General features: G+C 40.3%; 1 protein-coding gene across 1 annotated transcript in view; it reads left to right on the top strand.

The window, feature by feature from the left end:
- lrp5 (low density lipoprotein receptor-related protein 5) overlaps positions 1-26,971 on the top strand; it is a 240,912-nt gene that overhangs the window by 121,332 nt on the left and 92,609 nt on the right. The window contains exons 4-7 of the mRNA XM_086007994.1: positions 2,421-2,617; positions 17,145-17,276; positions 25,057-25,453; positions 25,743-25,914. Of these exons, the coding sequence (XP_085864120.1) occupies positions 2,421-2,617; positions 17,145-17,276; positions 25,057-25,453; positions 25,743-25,914 (898 nt within the window). The remainder of the gene's footprint in view (positions 1-2,420; positions 2,618-17,144; positions 17,277-25,056; positions 25,454-25,742; positions 25,915-26,971) is intronic.

The following is a 26,971-nucleotide window of genomic DNA, read 5'->3' as shown; positions in this document are numbered from 1 at the left end:
CATAGTGTACTTGACATCAAATACTTAATGCTGATGCCAGACTATAGACTTCACAAATGAACGCTTGGCATAGAGCTTTGCACGACGGAAGCACGTGTCAGGAATTTGCGTGCAGAGGTTCTTTATGGAAGGAGAACGGTGCAGGGTGTCCTGACCTCTACCCAAATACCCTATGTGCACTGCCACCGTGAGACTCTCCTGTGCTGTCAGTGCTAGGTTGTAAAATTTACCCCATGATGTTTGATATGGAAGGTGTTCCACTCTTGAGCACCAACAAATATAGTGGTGCCTTATTTCTAATATTTTTAATCACCCACTTCTTAACTTCAATTTTATTTTAATACATAAACACATTACTCATTAAATATTGCAGTGTGGACTTTGCTTGTTTAAAGGCTGCATTGACCACCCTTGAGAGCACGTAAGGAGATATTTCTCAAATTATAGGCAGATTACTGTGGCTAATTTGGTAATCATAAATAGATTAAAACCACTTCAAAAAAATTGCTTCCATTGAATTGAGTGCAGGGTAAAGAACACAGGTGTATAAATGAGGGTAATGAAATTCAGTGCTGAGCTTTGTAGGGAAAATCTACTGCCTAAAACATCATTCTTCAGTAAAATGATAATCATTTGGCTGAGCTTGTGTGTAGATGAAAACTGTCTAGGTTGTGGACAAGAAAAGGCAATACCTAAATAGAAAAAGTACACTGGGTGCTGTCTTTTGGATGAGATATGAAACCCTAGCCCCTTCTGTTCTCTCCGATGGATGTAATAGCACGATTTGAAGATGAAATGGGGAGTTTTCCCAGTGTCCTGGCCACTAGTTATCCTTCAGCCAACATCACTAAAACAAATTGTCTGTTCTTTTATCTCATTGCTGTATGTGAGACCTTGCTGAACACAAATTGGCTGCCGCATTTGCCTATTACAGCAATAACTAGATTTCAAAAATACTTCATTGGGATGTCCTGAGGTCGAGAAAGGTGCTATATAAATGCAGGTTCATTTGTTCTTTTAGAAGTTAGTTGAGATGATATATTTTTTGAGTAGTTTTTTTATTTGCTTATGTTAAAATGACTAGTTTGCAAAATGGAAGCAGTTAGTATGCCTCCAGAAAGTGTCCAGGGAGATAATATATATAGATTTTCATTAACTCTAAAGTGATCTGTATTGGAAGTTTTTGTCTTAATTTCTTTTATGTATTTCTTGTATTGTACTAAGAAAATGGTTTTATTTTTTAAAATGATGTCCCTAATTTCGCAGTGCTGCACTTCTCCAGCCATATCCGGCCATTTGTCACAACTGTAATTTTCTGCCTCCATAAGATTGTTCTTTTGCATCTTTAGCTGCCTCTCTCCACCGTTGGAATCCAAATCCATGCATTTATCACCTAAAGATTGATTTCTACAATTCTTTTCCTTGCTTGCTTCCCGCCCTGTCTCCTCCACATACTTCAGTTAATACGGAACTCTGCAGCCCATGTTTGTTTCTCACATATCCCTGTTCCTTTTCAAGCTCCACTTGCTCACCTCTTCTGGCATATCAATATAAAGATCCTCATTCTAGATTTCAAATCCCTTCATGGTCTCACTTCTCTTTATCTAAGCAATTTTCACCAGCTATCCGTTCCAACCCACATCTCTGCTTCTCCAACTCCAGATTACAGTTCATTGACCAAGCCTTCATCATAGAAATATAGAAGATAGGAGTAGGCCATTCAGCCCCTCGAGCCTGTTCCGCCATTTAATGAGATCATGGCTGATCATCCAAATTCAGTACCCTGTCCCTGCTTTCTCCCCATATCCCTTGATCCCTTTAGCCTTAAGAAATATATCTAACTCCTTCTTGAATATATTTAATGAATTGGCCTCAACTGCCTTGTGTGGTAGAGAATTCCACAGGTTCACCACTCTCTGGGTGAAGAAATTCCTCCTCATCTCTGTCCTAAATGGCTTACCCCTTATCCTTAGACTGTAACCCCTGGTTCTAGACTCCCCCGCCATCGGGAACATCCTGCATCTAGTCTGTCTAGTCCTGTTAGAATTTTATAAGTTTCAATGAGATCCCCTCTCATTCTTCTAAACTCTAGTGAAAATAAGCCTAATCGACCCAATCTCTCCTCAACTTCACCTGAGACTGATCTTTCAGTTACTGCTCTTTGGAGCACTCTCCCCAAATCACTGAACTTTACTGTGGCTTTATAAAAACTCTCTCTTCAGTCCTGCCTCCCTGAATTATTTTTCATCTCTTGCTTGGTCCTCCTCCTTCCTCTGTAAAGTGCTCTGAGGTGTTCTTCTATGTGATGGGTGATATAAAAAAAATGTGCATTATTTTTTGTGGTTGAACAGGAAGGACAGTGCATTAGCTCTTGCTGCTTGTTTGCTTTAACAGCTTCGTTTTCTTTTGTTCTTTAACAGGCAAAAAGTTGTGCAGGGCACTTTGACTCATCCATTTGCCCTGACATTGTTTGGGGAAACCTTGTACTGGACAGATTGGCAAACCCGCTCAATCCACGCTTGTAACAAGATGACTGGGGCAAACAAACGGGAGATACTCGTCAGCATTTACTCTCCTATGGATATCCAGGTCTTCAGTCAGGAGAGGCAGCCACACAGTAAGTTTGGGGATTGGTGGGTCAAGGGCGAAACATCAGTGTCTAAAATTAAAATATTTTGTAAAATGTTTCTGTCACTGTCACTATTTAAGATATAATGAGCAAAGCAGTTAATTACTGGATCTATTCAATTCTGACGCAAAACCCAGAGCCTAGATATTCTGATATAGTCGCATGCATATTTATGCAATCCTGGTCCGAACAAATCTGTGAAAATGTCTTAATTAAGTTTGCAAATGGTTATTGACTCATAATTTTGCTTGTCATATAATAAATAATGGTATTACTGTTGCATGTAAATCACTTCATATGCATCTTGTATGCCTTCATTGGAAGATTCCATTTCTTGGCATACTGACATCACAGTAATCATACATTTTGAATTAATAACCAGCATTTGCATGTTCAGAACCTGTCTTCATTACAACACTGCTGTCTTCTGTTTCCAAAGATTACCCTGTAAAATTATTAAAGTTCCAAAAACTCAAATGGAGGAAGTTGGCAACCGTTGGTATTTATTTCTAAGTCTGCATAAAAGTACGAAAAAAAATTCAAAGCTAGTTCTGTTGTAAGTTCTATTCATTATAAAGACTTTATTTCTGCTGTTCCTTTGAAACTGGACAGCAGCATCTGATGTCTGCTATAGTGTCATCAATTCTAACTTTCAGAGTTTGTGACCAAAATTACACATTTTGTTAAGTTGTGTTTAGTTTATCTAAATGTTTAACACTTCCTAAATTTTAATGCGATCTTGAACACAGAGCAGTGAGTTGGAGTCCTTTATCACTGCTTCTCTACCTCTGGTAGAAATAAGCAAGTATATACAGAGTGCCACCGCTGGAGTTAGCCTAAACTCCAGCGGCACAACTGTCATATCAGATTGCCTCTGGTGACCTGGAGACCCATCTCGAGATGTAGTCTCTCCCTGCAACACTGAATGCAAAATGTCACTGGCAGTAAATGTAAATTATTCCTGAATGTGCCTTAGAAGCAGTTTTGCTGGCACAGTTGTTTGTGTTGCTTCTTGCGGTCTGAATTCTGCCTCACAACATGAATGGCCTTAACACATTGCAGATCCACGATATAGACGTAATATAGAAGAACATTTCTGTTATGGCTGAAAGAGTCCCAAAGGGAAACTAATTTTGGCAGCCTTATTCCTTAGACATAGACACAGTAATGGTCTCGATTTTGAGAATGCTGATGGTGTTGTAACATTGCTGTCTTTGTAAGATGTCTTCCTGGTACTCTGTGAAGCACTGACTATGAAATGTCAGGTTCCATTAGATACCATAAAGCCTGATGCTAATAGGGTTAAATGTCAGCATGCCATGACTCGGAAGTATACAGGCTCAGTAGGGCTTTTTATACCAGCACTCTGCAGAGCATCTGCTGTATTTTCTGTGTCTCTGCTCAGTCACTGTACTTGTTTTCTGTGTTAAATGTATTGCGTACAACACTTGAGTTTGGGAATCATGACTGCAGGATCTTGGTAGCATTGGTTATCTTGTAATCGTTCTGTCTCCACTAATATGTATTTTTCCTTCATGTGTAGAGAGGGTCAGGAAAGCATTAGAACCTGTAGACTTGACAACAGAACTGCAGGTGAATAAGATTGAAAAGAATGAGATTTGCGAATCATAAAACATGCTGAGCATAAGTTGAGAGTATATCAGACCTTAAATTTTTGCTTATTTCACCACAACACGCAAAAGATAAAAAGAGCCTGGAATTGTTAAAGGATACTGTACCCCACCACCGCCCTCCCCCGCCAAAAAAAAGTATTAAAAGGTTGAACCAGTGAAAACTATTTAGTCAGTTGAGAGAAAGGTCATATAATAAACATTTATGTTGATTCTGGGGCAGTAAGTGGGCACTTTGTTCATTCCCTTCTGGCTTTTCCAATCTAAAGTGAAATTGTAGCATGCTTTTTAAAAAAAAATCAAAGCAAGATTAAAAGTGTAACTGAAATGACGGGGCACATTTTTCTGTGAAGTGGAGATAAACAGTAGCTGAATCTAAACATCATACTGTCGTTTCAGAAATAGTAGTATATGAGCTTGGAAGCTTTTAGAATTTTTAGCCTCTTGTGGAAAAATCTACTCTAACTGTATGTGTTTTCATTACTCGTTACTTTGCAAATTTGCCTGTCCATTTTGATCCTTTAGCTAGGCTAGTAATGTGCATTCATAGGTACAACACTGGGGTAAAGGTAATGCAAGGTAAGCGAGTAGTGGCACAAATTTGCAAGTACTGTACTTGTTTGTTTGTGGTATTTTCAAAGACATGCTAGAGGGTATAAATTGTTTTCTTTATGGCTTTCACTGTCAGTGATCCAGTACAGAAATATTTGAATATGATTTCAGAAAAAAAATTCCCTGTACAAAAGATTGCTTTTTTTAATGTTGCTAACCAGGAATTCAGTTTTTATAGTATGCTAAAGAATAAGTCAGCCTCCGAGCAGAAGGTAAATGACAGCATGACTAGTGTATCCATCAGCATGGCAGAATTGCTGTTGGCCTCATTCATCAAGGCCCTATGATTCCTGAAAGCTAGCTTGTTGATTTAAGAATGACTCGAGAGATAAATGGTGTGGCTCAAATGAACTTTAATCAGCTGCCTTGAGTGCGCAGGTATGCCCCTCAGAGGTCAGGTCTGTAAACCTGTGAAGAAGAGGGAAGGAGCACAATGTGACCAATGCACAGAGAAGCAGATGCAAGGAATCACAATGGACTGTCAGGTACATGAGTTACCAGTAGTCCTGCATTTCAAGAACATGCTTTGTATTGGTTACGTTCCCAGCATTCCTTTGAGCTTACAAAATGCCTTCTCTAGCTAGCAGTTTATAGGCCAGTAGCAATGAAAGCACATAACATAACGAGACCTACTGGCACCAGCTTAAATGCCTTTCCTTTTCCTAGAACAGCATTGCTAATTTCCTCCACCACAATCGTTTACCTCCTCTTCCACCTCCAAAACAAAATGACTGAATTAGATTTTACTACATTTCTAATTGTTAAAATAAATGAACTCAACTTAAGCAGCAAATGTTAATAATAATTCTGAAAATGTTTTGGAAAGCTTAGTGCAGTATTATTAAGTACATTTATTTAATTCATAAAATCTAGTTTAACTTATTAATAAGTCAGTTTTTAGATATAGCGTATTTGAAAGAAAGAACTTGCATTTATATAGCGCCTTTCACAACCTCAGGATGTCCCAAAGCACTTTACAGCCAATGAAGTATTATTTGAAGTGTAATCACTGTTGGAATGTGGGGAATGCAGCAGCCAATTTGTGCACAGCAAGGTCCCACAAACAGCAATGTGATAATGACCAGATAATCTGTTTGATGTTGGTTGAGGGATAAATATTAGCCAGGACACCCGGGAAACCCCCCCTGTTGTTTTTAGAAATAGTGCCATGGGATCTTTTACATCCACCTGAGAGGGCAGATGGGGCCTCGGTTTAATGTCTCATCCGAAAGACTGCACTTCCAACAGTGCAGCATTCCCTCAGTACTGCACTGAATGTCTGCCTAGATTTTGTACTCCAGTCCCTGGATTGGGACTTGAACCCACAACCTACTGACGCAGAAGCGAGTGTGCTACTACTGACCCACAACTACTGACCCACAACCAACACCTAATTTGGATTTCTGACCGCAAAAGTAGCATTGTTTACTGTCCAACTGGAGTGGAGGTTATTGGCGGGAAGCTGCATAGACTCTAGTGTTTTCTTTTGGCATTTGTTTTTATATGACATTATGGTTGTTTGCAAATGCTAGATGGCGCAGCATGATATAGCATAGGTAAAATGTGAGTTAGTGCCTCTGTTTCCCTCAAATCATCGAGTTCCTAATCTGATGCTCTGTGAGGATGCTTCCCCAATATGAGGTGGCAGTTCTTGGGCACCTCATCGTGCCTTTGTCAGTTTAGCCCCGGCAGTGGCCTTGTAGCATGTGGCTCTCTTGATGCTTTGTGGTACAGGGGGAGAAGCCATAGCGAGAAGGAATGCTGTGTGGGGTTGTGGATTAACTAAAACAAATAGAGGGAGTGTTGCCTTCCAAAAAGACAAGTCATCCACAATGTGCGCACTAAAATCCTGACCCAAGAACCAAGATTCTAAGTTGGTGAGCACAGGTAAGGACCAGTCTGGGAGTAGGTCACATGGACAGAATGATCCAATCACAGCCGAGTATAAGGAATAGATTCGTGTCACAGTGCTACCTAGTTTGGAAGCACATGCCGGAGGACTAAATCCTAGAATTTTGCAGTAAATAGGAAATTTCAAGCTAAATGAAAAAAATCTAGCATAATGGAAATAGCATGACAGAAAATTGTGACGGAAAGTATTACAGGATGTGTGCACACCTCAACCTCCTGCGGTATTGCACAGGCGGGGTCGAGACTAAGTGTAGACTTCAGGTGAAGCAGGGTTAGAGGGTGGGAGATAATTGGGCCAGAGTATGGAAATGTAATTCAGTTCCCATTTTAAAGTCATGCATTCTGTCTTTATTTTAATATAATACTTGGATTTTATATTATTACAGTTAAACTTGGGGAAATTTGGGAAGCAGAGAAGTAGAGTTGGTTGGAGGAAAGAGGTTTCTCTAGTACAGGCTGAGGAGCTGGGAGACGCAAAACTAAGGTGCTATACCACCACTGGCAGGAGAGTGCAATTATAGTATGACTAGTTTAAGTAGGCAGTTTCTATTATGTATCGCCAGTGAAATTGGTTGGAGTGTGCATGGCGCATGCTCCAACCAGTTCTACCCTAAATTTATGTCATAGGACCCCAATTTGGACATTAAAAGGGGCCTACCATCACCAGGCACTTCGACTGTCCAGTGGTAGGCCCTTGGTTTGCTAATCCAGTAACATAACCACTACACTACTATACCCGCGTTATATGGTGCTTTCTTATTTTACATTCCTCTCCGTAATCTTTGATTCTCATGGGAATCTCATGTAAAACCACAGGAGGAGATTTGCATGAGTGCATTGTATAGTGTCACTCCAATTCCTGGAAAGTTAAATTACCTTTTGGGGTTGAGCTGTACAGTTATAACTTGTGTATTATTTTAAGCTGTGTGTGCAGTAGATCAGTAAAGTTGCTGTGGATTTAGAGCTAGTTCACAGTACAGGTCCAAGTATATAAACACTGAAGAGTTACTTACTGTAATCATAGCTTGAAGAAAATGCTCCCTACCTCAGCTTGTGGTTTTCGGCAAAGCTAAAAAGCATGTGGTCAGTATAACTGTCTCGTGCAAATCTCTGCCTGTGGTTTTATAGCAAGCAAGTGCTCAGCACACATGTTGGCCGAATAATTTCAGTATTGGCTGGTGCACAAATTGAATTGTGATCAGGCAAATCTAAATGTTAGGAGATTCATATCACTTTAATTTCTTCCTGATTTGAAAAGAGGATTTGAGTATAAGAGTGAAGACGTCTTACTGCAATTATATAGGGCCCTGGTGAGACCACACCTGGAGTATTGTGTACAGTTTTGGTCTCCTTACCTAAGGAAGGATATACTTGCCATAGAGGGAGTGCAACGAAGGTTCACCAGACTGGTTCCTGGGATGGGGGGATTGTCTATGAGGAGAGATTGAGTAGACTAGGCCTATATTCTCTAGAGTTTAGAAGAATGAGAGGTAATCTCATTGAAACATACAAAATTCTTACAGGGCTTAACAGGGTAGATGCAGGGAAGATGTTTCCCCTGGCTGGGGATTCTAGAACCAGGGGTCACAGTCTCAGAATAAGGGATCAGGCATTTAGGACTGAGATGAGGAGAAGTTTCTTCACTCAGAGGGTGATGAATCTTTGGAATTCTCTACCCCAGAGGGCTGTGGAGGCTCAGTCGTTGAGTATATTCAAGACAGAAATTGATAGATTTTTGAATATTAAGGGAATCGAGGGATATGGAGATAGTGCAGGAAAGTGGAGATGAGGCAGAAGATCAGCCATGATCTTATTGAATGGCGGAGCAGGCTCAAGGGGCCGAATGGCTGACTCCTGCTCCTATTTCTTATGTTCTTATGTAAAGAGTATGATTTTTATATAAATCTGGTACTGTACTAACAATTTTGCAGTGAGGATAAATTGTTCAATTTGAATGGAGACTGAATAACTGTCATTTTATTTCACTGATGTTGTTTTGGAGCACATTACTCTGCCTTTAGTAGTAGTAACAGTTGAAATAGGCTCAAAATTCAATTTTTTGAGGGTGGTAAAGTGGTGTCGTTCTGGAGTAGTGGACCGGAATTTGCGGTGTAAGTCAGATACACCAGAATTACGCCTGGTCTGAAATACACACTGAATTGTGGTTGAATCAGCTGCTGGCAGAAGATGCGCCCACCCCAACGTGTTCCATGTATGTAACTGACACGATAATGTGGGGAAAGCTGCGTCCCAGAAATTCTGCCATTTACACCAGGATTGCAGCTGCTCAAGTCTGGTGGCCAGTGATGCTCGGCTGTACTGTGGTATCATGAGCCTCTAGGGATGAAGGTATCCCTCGTCGCAGGGAGGACTCTTCAGCAGGCTGCTTTGCCGCTGCAGTGACACGCGCAGCCTGGTCCAATATCCGGTCGCACATGTGCAGGTGTCTGAGGGAGCTGGCTGGAAAGGTCACATGATTGTCACCAGGAATAGGGCTGTCAGCGTGAAGCCAGTTTCTAGACATACCACTTGTGCTGGGCCTTGGATCTGAGTGCCCACTGATCAGCAGAAGGGCAGACCTGATGGTATTAGTTGGATCCCGCACGTCCTGACAGATGGCACCCTGAATTTCTTAGAAGCCAGTTGCCATCATTCTCGCCAGATGATCCCCCCAAGGCCTGAAGGCCACTGATCAAAGCATCCTTTTTGGATGCAGTGACTGGCCTGGGCACATCACTACTGGGTGGAGCGGATGCAGGTGTTTCTGGTGCCATCACTTGCACCAAGTAGTGCTACATGGTATTAAATCCTTCTTGGATGTTGGCACTAAGGATGGTATGGATCTTCACTTGGGTCCTTTTGAGATTGTTGTCAGTACCTCCATGTGAGTGATGCTCATCGAGCATTCCTCTTTTTAGAGCAGGATCCTCTAAGGCCACAGACAGTCTCCATGCCTCTCTCTATTTAAATTAGCTGGTCCTGCAATTTAGAGTGAGGTAAGTGCCATGACCTGAATTGTGCCATCAGAATTTTGAGCCCATTTTATTTCAGTTCTTGCCAGCTGACTGCACTAACATTTGGTAGAAGAAGCAGCACCAGCTTGAAAATCTTGTTCATGTGACTTAGGAAGGTATGAAGTGCTGTTCCCATATTGGTGGGTTAGGATAAAATTGAGAAACTTGTATAAGTCTCATTGACTGAAGAAAAGGGGAGCAGATGTTGTGTGATGCTTTTACTCTTTGCAATTTGATCCTCAATGTTTATGATTGTGGTGCAATGTCTATCTGACTGGAATATGGCTTTGTTAGTGCCACTCTGCATTTACTATATGTGATCCCTTCAATTTGTATCTTATTGGCTTGCAATCTGTATGTAAAGGAAATGCAGAATTTAGGATTCAGATGCTGCAGGATTAAACAGTCCCAAGAGACTAAGTGGGGGAAAAAAGTTGGCTTGGAAAGGGAATTGAAGCAGTAACAGAGCTTTACTCTTGAGAGAAATGCTGCTCGGAAGTTTAATAGAAGTCTATTATATATTACATAGAAACATAGAAGATAGGAGCAGGAGTAGGCCATTCGGCCCCTCGAGCCTACTCCGCCATTCAATGAGATCATGGCTGATCGTCCAAATTCAGTACACTGTTCCTGCCTTCGCTCCATATCCCTTGATCCCTTTAGCCTTAAGAAATATATTTAATGAATTGGCCTCTACTGCCTTCTTTGGCAGAGAATTCCACAGGTTCACCACTCTCTGGGTGAAGACATTCCTCCTCATCTCTGTCCTAAATGGCTTACCCCTTATCCTTAGACTGTGACCCCTGGTTCTGGACGCCCCGCCATCGGGAACATCCTTCCTGCATCTAGTCTGCCTAGTCCTGTTAGAATTTTATAAGTTTCGATGAGATCCCCTCTCATTCTTCTAAACTCCAGCGAGTACAAGCCCAATCGACCCAATCTCTCCTCATACGTCATTCCTGCCATCCCAGGTATCAGCCTGGTGAATCTTCGCTGCACTCCTTCCATGGCAAGAACATCCTTCCTCAGATAAGGTGACCAAAACTGCACACAATACTCAAGATGTGGCCTCACCAAGGCCCTGTGCAACTGCAGCAAGACATCCTTGTTCCTGTGCTCAAACCCTCTCGCTACGAAGGCCAACATACCATTTGCCTTCTTAACCGCCTGCTGCACCTGCATGCTTACTTTCAGCGACTGTGCACAAGGACGCCCAGGTCTCGTTGCACTTCCCCTTCTCCCAATCTATTGCGATTTAGATAATAATCTGCCTTCCTGTTTTTGACACCAAAGTGGATAACCTCGCATTTATCCACGTTATATTGCATCTGCCATGCTTCTGCCCAATTACCCAACCTGTCCAAATCATACTGGAGTTACTCGGCATCCTCCTCACAGCACACACGCCCACCCAGCTTTGTGTCGTCTGCAAACTTGGAGATATTACATCTAGTTCCCTCGTCCAGATCATTAATATATATTGTGAATAGCTGGGGTCCAAGGACCGATCCCTGTGGTACCCCACTAGTCACTGCCTGCCACTCGGAAAAAGAGCCGTTTATTCCAACTCTTTGCTTTCTGTCTGCCAACCAGTTCTCTAACCAAGCCAATACCTTGCCCCCAATCCCATGTGCCTTAATTTTACACGCTAATCTCTTATGCGGGACATTATCGAAAGCCTTTTGAAAATCTAAATACACCACATCCACTGGTTCTCCCTTATCTATTTTACCAGTTACATCCTCAAAAAGTTCCAGTAGATTAGTCAAGCACGATTTACCTTTTGTAAAGCCATGTTGACTTTGTCCGATCCAGTCACTTTTTTCCAAGTGCTCTGCTATTACATCCTTTATAATGGACTCTTAGCATTTTCCCCACTACCGATGTCAGGCTTACCGGTCTGTAATTCCCCGTTTTCTCTCTACCACCCTTTTTGAACAGTGGGGTAACATTAGCTACCCGCCAATCCATGGGTACTGTTCCAGAGTCTATCGAATTTTGGAAGATGACCAGCAATGCATCTACTATTTCTAGGGCCACTTCCTTAAGTACCCTAGGATGTCGATTATCAGGCCCTGGGGATTTATCGGCCCTCAATCCCATCAATTTCCCTAACACTATTTCCCTACAAATACTGATTTCTATCAGTTCCTCCCTTTCATTGTTCCCCAACATCTTTGGGAGGTTATTTGTGTCCTCCTTTATTCTATACTTACCTGAAGTAAAGCAAGTTCTTCAAAATAACATTGAAAGATCCTGCAGCCCTACCATGTTGTGCAGTCTGACCATCCTTGAAGGGTGATATGTAGCTTTTAATCAGGCTACCAACACCTCCGTATCCTCTCAAATGGAGAAGATCACCATGCATATCGATATTTTACTTTTTCCGAGTATTAAATGGACTCTTCGAGCAAATTTAAAATTGAACAATAATGTTTGAGTAATGCTTGTAAAGGTCAGTTTTATCCAACTTTATGCTATGTTTGTGACTTTGAATGGGTGCATGGTGAGAAAACTTTCCACCGGCAGTGAACTATTTGGTTAGCTTTGTTGTAAAGTGTTTTTGTTTTCATGCAAGGCATTAATTGTCATATAAAACTGAGGTACTGGTTAAGAAAAACCTCTTTCCATATCTTAACTTTAAACTTAAAAACAAACAACAAAGAATGTTTCTTTTCAAAAAAGAACAAGCTATAAAGTATATTCGCAAAGTTTTGACATTGCGAAGACGTACAGATTTGCATTTTTTGTGGGTTTCATTTTAAAATCTATATATTGGGAATCAATTGCTAGGAAGTAGGGAAAATAATTTTAATATGAGCAAAGGTCTCTTAGTTACTGGCAAACTCATCCATAGAACAAATATTTGCTAGACATGGAGGGAGAAATTCAACACCTTTAGGTCTCAAACAGCTTGCCGGTTGGAGAATGGCGTGAAATCGGCCGGCTTTTGTGCTGAGCTGGCTGGCCGGCAGGTTGGCTCGGGGTGGGGGTGTGCGCCGATCCTGGGGAGGGCCTTGAACAGGCCAGCATCAGGCCAGAGTTTTTTTTATGGGCGCAAGAAAAGCACAGAAATAGAAACAAAAACATTTCTGGGCCTTTTTTTTTTTTGAACAGTCTCCAGTGGTCCCTTTAAGGATGATGGTTGATTAGCCAACTCATCGCCTAGTAAATCTAGGTGGCGTATGCGTGATGCACACTCTGCCCATTAGTACCTAAATTTCATGCTGGTCCGACATCCAGTGTAAGACCCTGATTTGCCTGTTTCAGGCCAAGCCAATATGACATCCACAGCACCTCCATTACAGTTCGGACGCAGCAGGGCACAACACAAAAGTTGGAGGTCTAACGCTGATTTTACACCAGACAATAGGCGGCCATGAATTGAATTTCTAGCCCATTGTAAATGTAACTGTTCTTGGCTGCTAAAATATTCTCTATTTTTGTAGCAAGTCTGACTTCTACAGCTGTGGTGGTAATGAAACAAAATAACTATCTGAAATGTAAACATCTGAGCTTGAAAACTTCATCCAAATTTGGCATATATTTTCTCCTGTCCTATTCAGTAATTAACAGAACATTAGGAACCAGTGCAACCTCTCTAAGATATATATAGAATATATAAACTAGCTAGGCGCTGCTCAAAAACGAAATTATCCAGTGTCCTTTTAGTATTTTTTAGCCAGCCGATTTAATTTAGTTGATGTAATCAAGATTGCTTGATTTCCAGTAAATTTAAAAAAAGAAAAATTGTCATTTTTCGAAGAATACTGGCTTAAATTTTCAGATTAGTCATTAAGAACAATTACGGAACAGTAATCAGTAACCTGTTAAAGGTTTTCTTTGCTTCATGTTTCCACTTCCACCCTCCCCCAACCATTTGCATTCCAGTCTCTCAATGTCTGTATGATAGCCTGTGCAAAAAGCTAATTAAAAACTAAGAACTGTGCCAAGACTCTTGCTTTCAGTGAAAGCCTAGGTAGATCAACCCAGAAAAATCCCCTTATATTGTATAGCAAAACACTTTGGTGGTGAAATTCAAATTCCTCTTTTAATGAAATAACTGGAGAACGCTCTATAATTAATGACCTGCCAATGAAAATTAATTCTCAAGAATCATACATATTCATGTTTCATAAGTGTACTGTTAATTAAGGAGAAAAACAAGCATCCCCTATTGTGTTAGGGGGATCATTGGGACATGTTTCTTTTAAGGATTCATTTCAGGTCCCTTCAAAGTAGGATTAGTTATGATGTGGTGACATTTTCATCTCCCTTAAGCTTTTGTGTACATCGGGTAGATTCACATTTAAAAAACATTCACGCCGAAGTGAACAAGTCAACATCAACACTATCCAAATCTGACATTGAGAAAAGCCCGTCCAAAAAAAGCAACATTATTTGAAAAATGTTTAATTTCGTAACACAGCAATTAAATAAAATTGTTCTTTGTCATGCCACATAAAGCTAATCTCTTTCATCATGCCAGCCATGCAAATTTTCAGTTTTATGAGTCACTTCCAGCCTTCCTGTTCCAAAGATATTTGGATCTTAGTTAGGAAAGTCAGGAATAATGCAGTAGAAAATCAAAGTCTGCAGTTTGAGTGCGGACAAAGGTGTTTTTTAAATCAAAGAAAAAAATTGCATCTAACTAATCGTGTTTTATTTGCGTTCTTGATAAATATTCCAACTAAATCTTGGGAAGACTGAAGCCATTGTCTTTGGTCCACACCACAAATTCGGTTCCCTGACCACCGTTTTCATCCCTGGCAACTGTCTGAAGCTGAGCCAGACTGTTCACAACCTTGGTGTTGTGTTTGACCCTGGGGTGAGCTTCCGACCACATATCCGCTCCAGCACCAAGACTGCCCACTTCTGTTACATTGCCCGACTCCAACCTTGCCTCAGCTCTTCCGCTGCTGAAACCCTCATCCATGCCTGTGTTACCTCGAGACTTGACTATTCCAATGCTCTCCTGGCCAGCCTCCCATCTTCCACCCTACATAACTTGTGGCCGTCCAAAACTCTGCTGCCTGTATCTTAATCCGCACCAAGTCTCGTTCACCCATCACCCCTGTGCTTGCTGACCTAAACTGGTTCCCGGTCCAACAATGCCTCAATTTTAAAATCCTTATCCTTGTTTTCAAATCCTTCCATAGCCTCCCCCCTCCCTAGCTCTTTAACCTCCTCCAGCCCTACAAGCCTTTGTGTTCCTCCAATTCTGGCCTCCTGCGCATCCCCATTTTAATCACTCCACCATTGGCAGCCATGCTTTCAGCTGCCTTGGCTCTAAGCTCTGGAATTCCCTCCCTAAACCTCTCCGCCTCTCCACCTCTCTCTCCTCCGTTAAGATGCTCCTTAAAACCCAGCTCTTTGACCAAGCTTTTGGTCATCTGTGGCTCGGTATCAAAAATGTTTTTTATTGATCATGCATTTTTCTACGTTAAAGGTGCTGTATAAATGCATGTTGTGTTTTTTTTTATTCGTTCACGGGATGTGAGTGTCGCTGACAAGACCAGCATTTATTGCCCATTCCTTAATTGCCCTCGAGAAGGTGGTGGTGAGCTGCCTCCTTGAACCGCTATAGTCCATGTGGTGAAGGCACTCCCACAGTGTTGTTATACTTCTTTGTAGTGGTTTGGTACAATGAAGTGATTTCAGAGGCAATTAAGAGTCAACCACATTGCTGTGGGTCTGGAGTCACATATAGGCCAGACCAGGTAAGGACAGCCGGTTTCCTTGCCTAAGGACATTAATGAATCAGATGAGTTTTTACGACAATCCGGTAATTTCATGGTTACCATTACTGACACTAGCTTTTTTTATTCTAGATTTAATTAACTGAATTTAAATTCCCCAGCTGCTGTGGTATCATTAGTCCAGGGATCTGGATTACTAGTCCAGGAACATAACTACTATGCTACCGTACCCTTGTTGTTAGTAGAAGTGGGAATGGAAGACATTCCACTGGAAGATCAATACATGAATATGACCTGAACAGGGAGAGTAGAGGAAAGAAGAGGGTTACATCAAAAAATGGGACCAGTTAAGTTAATGAGGTGCTGAGCCTGTCAAAGTGAAAAGGTTCCAAATTTGTTGTGGTAAATCTGTACTGAGTTAGACAGTGATAAGGTTGTTACAGTTGGCCTCAGAACTCCAGATAAGGGGGAGTGAGAAATCAGCCAAAATTCTCATTGCTGATCCCTGGCTAACAAACTCTGGAATGTGCATGTACAGTATATGGATAGGATGGGGTTTGGTATGTTGCACTGCACAGTTGAATAATCCATTTACACTTATTCGCAAGGCTCGCACTTAAAGAACAGCCATTTGTATACGGTACTGGAGGGAGTCAATGGACAGTGATCAGGAATGAAAAGCTTGGCTGATTTAAAAAAAAAAAATTCTTTCTGTAACCCCCAGGGCCCCAAAGCCAATTACAGTGCCTTGTCACTGTCATACATCAGCAAAGAGTTAGTGGCCTAGAAATTGGCCTGAGGCGCCCAAGCGGCGCAAAGTTCGCCTGGGCGCTTGAATTTGCGCCGCGATCGCCGCAAATTCAGTTGAAGTGCCCCTAGAGGGAGACGGGGCGCGGCTCGAGGCGCTCCGCGTCCCTCTTAGGGCGCTGAAAGTGAATTTTGCAGTGCTACGTGCCGCAGCGCCACACGTTGCGGCACGGCACGTTGCGGTACTGCAGGCCTTCCTCCCACTGTTAAGGGGGAGGGGCCTGCAACAGCGCGAGCCCCGATCGCGAGTGCCGGGAAAAGAGCCCGGCACCAAGAAGTGCCGGGCTCTCGGGAAACAGCCGGCAATGCCGCGGTGGGGGGGGGACCAGGAGGCCGGGGACGGAGGTGCTGGCAGGCGGCCACCGAAAAAGCGGCCGCCCCGCACCTCCACCTTAACTTGCGCCTCTGCCGGCGCAGCAAGGCCCCGTGAACCGGGCGCGGGTAGCGAACGGCGCTACAGCGGCGTTCGCTACCAAATATCGCGAATGGGGCGCTGCACACACCGATGACGTCATCGGTGGCGGCGCAGCGCAAAAGGCTAACGCCACCATTAGCGCCCCTGCTGAATATCGCGGGAGGCGCAGCCAGTGGCGCTACAGCCACTGACTGCCTCTTTAGGCGCTAACAGGTGGCGCTACTCACCCAATTTTTCCCCCAGTGACTTTAGAAAAGGAGAGATGAGGAGAAATTGGTAGAAAAAGGAGAGGGGGAAATTAGTCACATTTTGTTCAGGAGATGCATACTTGATTCATTTCAACTTGGGTGTTAAGGCAGTTTGTTGGATTTGATTCCATCACTGGAAAAGATGTTCATTTTTTTCCCTTTCACCCATCCTTTGCAGTTCCCATCCCATGTGATGAAATTAACGGAGGATGTTCCCACTTATGCCTGCTGTCCCCAAAAGAACCATTCTTCAAATGTGCCTGCCCAACTGGTGTCCAGCTGGAAAAAGATGGAAAAATTTGTAAGGAAGGTAAGAAATCCTATTGATATGCCCAACTTTATTTTTGTAGTTTAGGAGAAAAGGGGAGAGCATATTTTTCACTGGTTTAAATTATGCTTGGATGAAACAAGTCTTCAGAAATTAAGTGGCCTTCACTTAAGATTTGTTTAGTTTTATTACTTCCACTCTTCTGAGACCTTTCACACCAAACAGTTAGGCATGGGACCTCATTTCTAAAAGGGAAAAAGTGAAGTTTTTCAATGATGGCTATTTAGCACAACATTTCAACAAAGCTAGTAATTCCAAACAAATTTACTTTTTAAGTGAGCATTCTAAAAATAAAACACAACTTCTGTAAAATAATTTCTCTAATCTCAAATAGAGTTTCAGTTTGCAATGAGATTTTTCATGCCCGTACTTTAGTCCTCATATTTTGCACTGTCATAGTTGTCCAGCACTCAACACTCCTCAGTACTCTCTGCATAATGATATAGTTTATTTTTACATACCTTTCTTGTTTCGTGTCTTTGCAATTGGAAAACGTAACTTCAAAATATTAATGTGTTAATTAACAGATATGATTTAACAAATTCATCAAATATTTATGGGCCCAGAATTTGTGGCGGGTAATACCAGCGAATTAACAGCGTTCGCCATTATTACCCCTTTGAAACTTACCGCAACTTCAGGATTTAGCGCATGCGCATCCTAACGCGGATATCCTGAAGTTGTGGTCAGTCATTCACTGCTCCGACACTGGCTGCACTGTGGAAACCCCCACCATAGCCAGCAATCAGTGTAATCAGTGAAACTGACGAAAACCTTGGCATTTCATGCTAATATTGCTGTTAAATACCTTTGCTTCTCCACTGACTGCAAATTGTGGTGTTCTGCAGTTTTATTTACAGGCGTGATCTAACTTTATTCTGATTGTAGTGTTTTGTAAAGTTTCAATCCGCTAATTTTTCATGTTTGAATGTAAAATTTTAATATATTTTTTTCTATAAACGTGTTCAAATTGATACCTTTAACATGCTTAAAATATATATATTGCATATTTTGTTTACGCCCTCATTATTTTAGGCTTCCCATTTTGAATTTTCACCCTTGGTGCTATACATTTTGAATGAAAATTGCACTCCAGTTTGCATGTGGAATATATGAGTAGCATTGCCAGGCTGGCATGCACATGGGTGTTTGCAACTTTTTTTTTTAAGTCATCCCTTCCTGTGTTATAGTACGAGAATTAATTAGGCAGTTGTTAAACTAAATCGCCTCTTAAAAGCTTGCATTAATAATGACAAAGAAAGCTTCTGGGCGGGGTTTTCTGGAATGGCAATTTTATTTTTGTATATTGGAGCTTAGAAATGGAGAAAGGATGTACCATTAACAAAAATACTGCATAGTTGCATACAAGGCAATACATTTATGTTTCTGTTTTGGAGTTAAAAATAGGGTGAATCATCTTACACATCAACGCCTACTTGCATTGCTCCTCCGAGTACTTTACAATAAATAAGGATACAGTGGACACAGAGTATGGGAAAAGGGGGAGATGCTTTGATGGACAACTGCCGTAATGAGGAGGGGTTGAGGAGGATTTTGGAGGCAGGGTGGAAAGTGAAGGGAACTGCATGTAGATTTCCAGATGGTAGGACCATAGTGGCTGAACAATCAGTTGCAAGTGGTGGCGTGGAAGGAGTAAGTGATGAGAAGACACAGGCCATATCTTCCCTCCAGGTTAATCTCCTTGCTGATTTTCTTCCCAGCACCACAATTGGCAAAGACTCAGTACAGTACCACCACCATACCAATGCATTCCTATCATCTGTTGCTGTCAGCGGTAGCTGCACTCTGCTACTCCAGCATGGTGATATTTAAATTCTAACTTAACGCCTGACTCTCAACTTCAGTCCAGACTCCCACTGCAGATTTAAAATTGGAGACAACCCAGTAAGAGATACAACAGGAGATTTAAAATCAATAGCGGGAGCCTGGACTGAAGTAAAGCAGGATCAACTGCTGATAATGTGGTGGCTGAAATGAGAAAGAACAGGGAGAAAATGAATTTGTAAATGCCAGCTGAGAGTTTCGGTGACTCGAAACTTTGAAAGGTTGGTTGTTGCCTTGTGTCACGCGTTTTTAGGGGTTTGCCTTGAATACAAGTATATATTATTATATGAGTACTTTGGAAAGTAAGCCTAGATTCTTTATTCTATACCCTGCATTTCTGCCAACGTGGGGTAAGAAAACATTATTTTTCTCATATAAAACTCCATTTATGAAATTAAGCAAATTATGGTAGAGAATAGACTCAACTATGAGAAAAAATGCCACATAATATGCTAAATTTGGATTCATTAAGATTTTTTTGTGTGGGCACGGTAATAAAGTGATGAGATTGGATTCACAGACCAGAAATCTGCATGTTATTAATCTTGGTCATGGGACTGTACTAAATGGAGGTCAAACACCTTCCCACAAAGAATATTGAAGAATCACCCTAAGCCACCCTATACCTTCATGCAATTAGTTATAAACCAGCATTGGTGAAAATCTGGAAGCGGTTCGACTGCCAGTGTTTCATGCAGAATGCTTGAGTTAAACAGAAACAGAGAGGAAGGGAAAAATACATTGAGAATAGTTTCAAAGGGATAGTATTGTCCTCAACTTTCTTTCTATGTTGTTGTGTTTTTAAAAATCTTGTGTTAATTATAATTCTTGTGTCTTTGCGATGCTTTAAGTTCAAAATGTTGCATGTTCTTTCTATTTGTGAGTTTAAAAATCCTAACAAAAGATCAACATTGTTTGAAAACAGGCATTCATTGTAATGAATGGTGGTTGTTGAGACTCAAACTCATTGATGCATCCACAGTCTTGAAACACTTAGCCTGCCTAATGAAAAGTGCCAACATTGTGCATTTACTCTGTAACCTTAACAGCTTCCTGGCACATTAGTTGTAAGTTAAAACTAAGGCACAGATTGTAAAATAAACAACCCTTCTCAACGCACGCATCGCATCGGGTCTAAGCATAGCATATATGAATGCTGGAAAATAGTTCCATTCAGGCAGTAAGTATTACAATGTTGACATTCTTTCCTGTATTTAAAGGACAGGAAGAATAGCTTTGGAACCATGTTGTTCACGGCCTGTTTCATTACACAGTTAGTGAGTGGAAAGGACAAGAGTTCCCAGCGGTGTTGACCGAGAATTTGGATGAAACAATGACACATTGTACTAATCTGATTAGCAGATAGACAAATGGGAAAGGAATAGCAAGGAGCTGTGGCAGGGCTTGGGGGAACTGAGACTGCTCTTTACATTTGTTTGCATTAGGCTGATAAATTGGCACATTTGTTACTATATTATAAACGGTCTTGTCACCTGTCAAATGTGAAGTGGTGCAGAGAAGGATGAAAAAGCATCTTTGTCAACTTGTGGGATGTTCTCACATTTTTCTTGTCACTCCTGATTGAAATTTTACAAATGTAATTTAACTGGAATTTTCAGCACTAAAACATGACTATTAATAATGCAGCCTTAAACAATAACCATTTAAATGGCGTGCACATGCTCCATTTAAAAATAATTAAAGTAAGGTTAACAGCTTGGATTGATTTACATTGTACACTGCTGCCTGTCATGTAAAATTCTCTTCTAAAATCAGTGAAATATAATAGCAAAAAATAGGTTCAGTGTCTCTTTCAAAATGTTAGGAATTCTAAACAGATCTCTTATTTCCTTGAATATTATCTTTCATAGCATTTGAAACAGTATGTTTTACTGCACTGGTGACCTATTCTCTTTATCAGTTTTAAATGCTGGATAATTTTAGATTCGAAGAAACCGTACTATGTAAGGAGTCATATATCTTTTGAATTTGTAAAATTATCTGAGTATAATAAAGAGTAAAGTGTTGTTTGTGTACATTCATGTTTTTGCTCATTTACAGCTGTAAGCCTCTATGAAGCACCTTAGGACACCTTTCGATAGGCGCTATATAAATGCAAGTTGTCATTGACCTGCGTAGGCAGTATAATTAATCTTGCAATAAAATTCAATTTGAAGCTCGTGCATGATGCAGCACTGAAATCTGGACTTTTAGATCTTGTATCCAGCACTCACATGCCATTGCATGGGAATGGGTTGACAGCTGCAATCATCCTGCTACATAAGGGCCCATTGGAGTATTAAATAAAAAAGCTAACAAATTGTAAATGTTTGAATTTCTTTCCAAAGTATAAAACATGCTGGTTGTGATTAAAATCTAAATATTATGCAAGAATTTACCATTTGTGTTGGTGATTCATGGGCTTGTTCAAACTATTCATTTTGGAAATTTGAATTTCTGTTCCTGTCCAAAGTTTTTTTTAAATATCATGTAACATTTTTATTAGTAGGCATAGATTGTGGCCTCTCGTAGATCTTCAGCTTACAATACTCCCTTTCTTCAGGTGGAGAGTGAAACAGCCAAGGTTGCAGTTCATTATGATCTATCACTGCAATTCCAAGATTGAATAACAGGAATTTTATTTCTGTTGGAGAATAACAATTTTTATCCTCTGCCCCCCCCACCAAAACCCCACCAACTCCCCTTTTCACTATTTTACTGCCATAGAGTACTCCCATATACCAGCATCTGGACAGGCACCCATGCTCCCCTGGTAGTTGCTGCTATTAATTTCTTAGCTAAAGTTTGTTGGGATAGGTTGCACGATGAGAATAATTAGCTCATTGTGAGGAATGTCAACAATTGCATCGCGTTAATTAAATCTGTTTTAAATAAAGGGATAGTTTGGTGGCACAGCAGATTGCAGCTCTAACTCACTGAGTAATGGGGTGGGTGATAGGATATAGATTTACACCTATGATCTCCTCACATGGCAAGCTCCTGATTAAACTGCATCATCACAGGATGATGCTGAACAGAGGCCAAGTGCTTCCCCAGAGGGGAAGAGGGGAATTTGGAAACCTAATTTCACAGGCTTCTCTCGTGCTTTTTCTTGTACCCACCTAAGGAGAGCCTTTGTCAGGGGCTTGGAAGCAATTTGCCAAGCCTTCCTCTTACCTAGAGAAAACCAATGTCATAGGAAGAATGTGGGGTTGAATTCATGCTGTGCGTCATTAGTAAAGAACACGTTCACATGAAAGTGCTGTATGAAAGGCATTAACCCTTTAAATATGAATCGGTAACACCTTTGTTAAAAATAACACTCGGAGAACAAGTGCATTAATATGTTATTAATATCACCTACCAAGGAGAGATAGTAATGAGAGAAATGTTTTAAATAGAAGTTGAAAGTATGCATATATAAACATCAAGAATTTAGTGTTGAGAGGAAAACCCTATAAAGATCTTTAGTGTTTTGTTTTGCTTTTTTGGATCAATAGTAAGAGTGTAAGAATGTTCCTTTTTATATTAAAAAAAAATGGGTGTACTATGAATTGGAAGGTTTTGGAATTCTTAGCAATGTCTGTAGACAAATAGCCACTAAAAGTGAATGTTCTGGTACCTTTTAAACCTGCGTGACCTCAATTAAAATATTTAAAGTGCACAGCAGAGCTCTGCTCTTCCCGCTCCATTTACATTTCTAACTTTTGGGAGAGAGTTGTGCATCTTTGTAGCAGCGCCACAGATCTCTCTCCTAAGCAGGACAATTAGATTTCCAGCCAGTCAGGAGCCAAGCAATATAAACACAGTTTGACAGGCTGGAAAGTGAACTTCAGCTACCAGTCTCGGCTTGGTAGCTGCAGTGTAAGTGCCTCCTGCAACCATAGATTAAGGCAGGTAGCTTTTTATTTTTGCTTGTATGATTGAAACATAATATTTGTGCTGTGCCTGAAATTTTCTGATTAGGTATGGCAAGTTATTTTCTGTTCAAACCTGCAGAAATCTCTTCACACAAGAGTTTATGTAAAACTCATCTGCGTATCCTTAACTGCACCTTAAAACAAAACAAACGTTTTCATGTCAAATTCCATACATGGAAATATATACAAGGATAGAATGCACAAAGGCAGTGACATCATTTCTGGGTTCTGATTATAAACATGAGCTTCTTTTTCCTGGTTTGACCAAATTGGAAGTCCATGATTGGGTTGCAGCCATATCTTCATGACCATCTATTAAACTGCATATCACTGCCCCTGCCTGGAATGTTCAATTTCTCAACACTGTCCTAAAGTGATAAATGCTTTTTCTGGTTATTGTCTAAGAAAATAGACTTTCATGTTTATAACCATGTAATTGTTAATGGAGGATTCAGCAGCCAGGGGGAAAAGTGTTGCATTTTAGTTTAACAGTTAATCAAAATCGGAATTTTTTCAATATATGCGCATTTTAACCAGTAAAGACAGTAGTTCAATTGGGAAAACCCTAGATAACTTGGCAGCCATATCTCCGTGATAGCACTCTCACAAAACAGATTATTGGGTCATTTATCTCATTGCTGTTTGTGGGACTTGTTGAGTGCAAATTGGCTGCTGTGTTTCCCTACATTGCAACAGTGACTACAATTCAAATAAGTACTTTTTGATTGTAAAGCGCTTTGAATAACAGGAATTGGGACATCCTGAGATCTTGAAAGGTGCTATATAAATGCAGGTTTGTTCGTTCTTACCCAGAAGGCATACTCGCTTGAGCAGGCAATTGGCTGCATTTGAGTCAGTTAATAATAATAAACATGAGGGAATTATTACTGTTTTACACCATACTAAGTATTCTGCATTACTATCTTGCTTTCTGTATGGTTTTGTGTTTTGCGATTTTCAAAATCACCTCAATGCCTCCAGCTAGCTGGTAGAGCATTTAACTGAATAATTATTGCCTGAAAAAAAATCACTTTAATCTTTTTCCAGCACACTCTTGTCATAAAATAAATAGTTGTCCTGATGAAAGAGAGCTAGGTGTGAGTGTGGAGAATATATGTTCATGCTGATTTGTGAAATGCTCAGGCTTAGAGTATTACAGGTTTAAAATGTAGGTGATTCACTCTTTTGTGAAAACCTTTTGATCAAAATTTGTTATTGGAATAATATATTCAAATAAAACTTTAAATCAGTTGAGCTTCATTTGTGAAAGGCGGTTCAGAATATATAAAAGGCAGATAAACAATGTCAAGGTAATGAAATTGCAATCTACTGAATAAGCTTTGGCGTAATAAATCAAAAACTATAACCTTAAAGCTGTTAATGAGGAAATCTCATCCTCTGTACCCCTTTTAGAAACTAAGCGATTGAAAATAATTAGGATTTCTGTTTGGTTCATTGGTCTGAATATATTTATTTTAAACAATAAATGCTGACGGACTTATCTGGGCAAACTTACGAAAACTGACAGTGTGCTTCAGTGAATTTTTCAGTTCAGCTTTTTGTGCTAATTCAGGTCCAGCAGGTCCCCTCAATCAATGTAATTAGGTGATAGATACTCACTTTTAAACAATAATATACATATACACTCAATCAAAAAGACCAAAATAAATAAAGGTTGATGTTCAAAATTCTTTTTGATTATGGTTTTTAAAAGAGATGCTGACATGGAATCTCTTACAGTCTCTCTCGCTGTAAGATGCTCCATTTCAAGATGCCTTCCTCTGTTTATATTCATTGCCTTTCATCCTAGGATGAATGTGTCTGGTGGTTTTTTTTTGTTCTGTTTTGTTTGGAGTGGAGGACACAACATGTAGTTAATCTTATTTGGTTTTGACTGCATAAATGGTCAAAATGCAGAGTTGAATATATTTTGCCTGCTAAATGTTGTAATGTTTAGAGGCAGCCCTGGAATTAACATTTACTCTGCCCTACAATAGGCGCTGAAGAGGTCTTACTGCTTGCAAGAAGAACAGACCTACGACGCATCTCCTTAGACATGCCAGATTTCACAGATGTTATTCTTCAGCTTGATGATATTCGACATGCAATAGCAATAGACTATGATCCAGTGGAGGGATATATTTACTGGACTGATGATGAAGTTAGAGCTATTCGTCGTGCATTTCTGGATGGCTCAGGGGCCCAGACATTGGTGACCACAGAAGTTAACCATCCAGATGGAATAGCTGTCGATTGGATAGCGCGAAATCTTTATTGGACTGATACAGGAACTGATCGCATTGAAGTGACCCGGCTTAATGGGACGGCTAGAAAAATACTGATAGCAGAAGGTCTTGATGAGCCTCGTGCAATTGTCCTTAATCCAGTAACTGGGTATGTGCGCAAAGGTTTTTAGTGTGAACACGCTATTTATTTAAATATTAAATCATCATAAAAAATATAAAATTTATTTTCTTTTGCATACTATGTTTTAGAGCGTACTGGCGGTAAGATTGTTTGCTGATTTTAAGTGCAAATATTGAGGAATTGGTCTATTGACTAAAAGTTGTCAACAGAATTTCTGTAACATTATTGTAAAGAAAGTAGTGCTTTGTATTGTTGTTTTTGAGTTTATTTTAAAAGAAATCAAGCACAAGAATTAATTTTATGAACATTTTTACAGCTATATGTACTGGACGGATTGGGGTGAAAACCCGAAGATAGAACGTGCAAACCTAGATGGCTCTGATCGAATAATTTTGGTAAACGCCTCTCTGGGTTGGCCCAATGGCTTGGCATTGGACTACGCTGAAGACAAACTTTATTGGGGTGATGCCAAAACAGACAAAATTGAGGTAAGTTCTGAAAGGAAACTTGAGCTGGTGATATGGCACTGTTAGCACAAATTAACACACGGAGATTAGAATACATTTAGAGCCCTGAGTGAAGCAATGGTACTGGAAGGGAATAGTGGACAAAATATTGTGTTTAATGCCATGAAATGTTTTTCATCCAACAGACAAGAGAAGAAATCCTGGATTAAAATGTTCTCTTAAGGAGAAGTATCAGTATTCAGTATGAGCTGTAGAGGTGGGGCATTCTTATGTGGCTTATACCAACTACACAATTAAAATTTGAACTAGAAAAGTGATTTCCGCATTTCACTTATTTGAGTTTTTGGCAGAATGCCAATTGCGATGTCTTCTCTATATGACCTCTTAATTCAAAGTTGCTTAATTTAAATTATTGGATATCTCAACTTTTTAATGCAAAAATACATTGAATTAACGGTAGACTGTAAAACCTAGTAACTTAACGTTACAGGAATGAAAAATAGTCATTCAGCAGATCCATGTTACTCCTTGATCTGGACCAGTTTCAGAACCTAACCGAACCATTCTTGCTTGTTTTCTACCCCACATTCTTATTGTTTTCTTTACTGAATGAAGTGATTGATCTAATTCCTTTATGAATACTTCAGCTGCATGAGCATTTCATGCATAAGGTATGTTACATTAAAATATTTTAGAAACACCAGGCTGTTGGGCCCAACAAACCCATTGCTTTTTCATAGATTGACCCCATGACACCTTTTTACCATTCAACCCTTTCTCTTCAGAATTGTCTCTTGAATCCATTTATACCGTCTGCTTCAGTGCCCTTTCCTGGTAACTTATTGCACAGATTAATTACCTTTCAGGTGGAAAAAGTTACGCTTGACTTATATTTTTATTTCTAACTTCCTAATTTTGCACGTGTTCCCCTTGCATTGAAGCACCTTATTTGTCTTTTTCACTGCAGCTGATCCCTGCTGACAGTTTCATAGATTTATCTACTCTAACCTGAAGATCTTTCTCCCAATCAATGCACTATACCACTGCTCTGTTTAACACATGCTCCTGCTTATACCTT

The sequence above is a fragment of the Somniosus microcephalus genome, chromosome 15 (genome assembly GCF_052327205.1).
Source record: "Somniosus microcephalus isolate GS21.2 chromosome 15, FLI_Smic_1.0, whole genome shotgun sequence".
Classification (NCBI taxonomy): Eukaryota; Metazoa; Chordata; class Chondrichthyes; order Squaliformes; family Somniosidae; genus Somniosus; species Somniosus microcephalus.
This window is presented reverse-complemented; position numbering and strand designations above follow the sequence as displayed.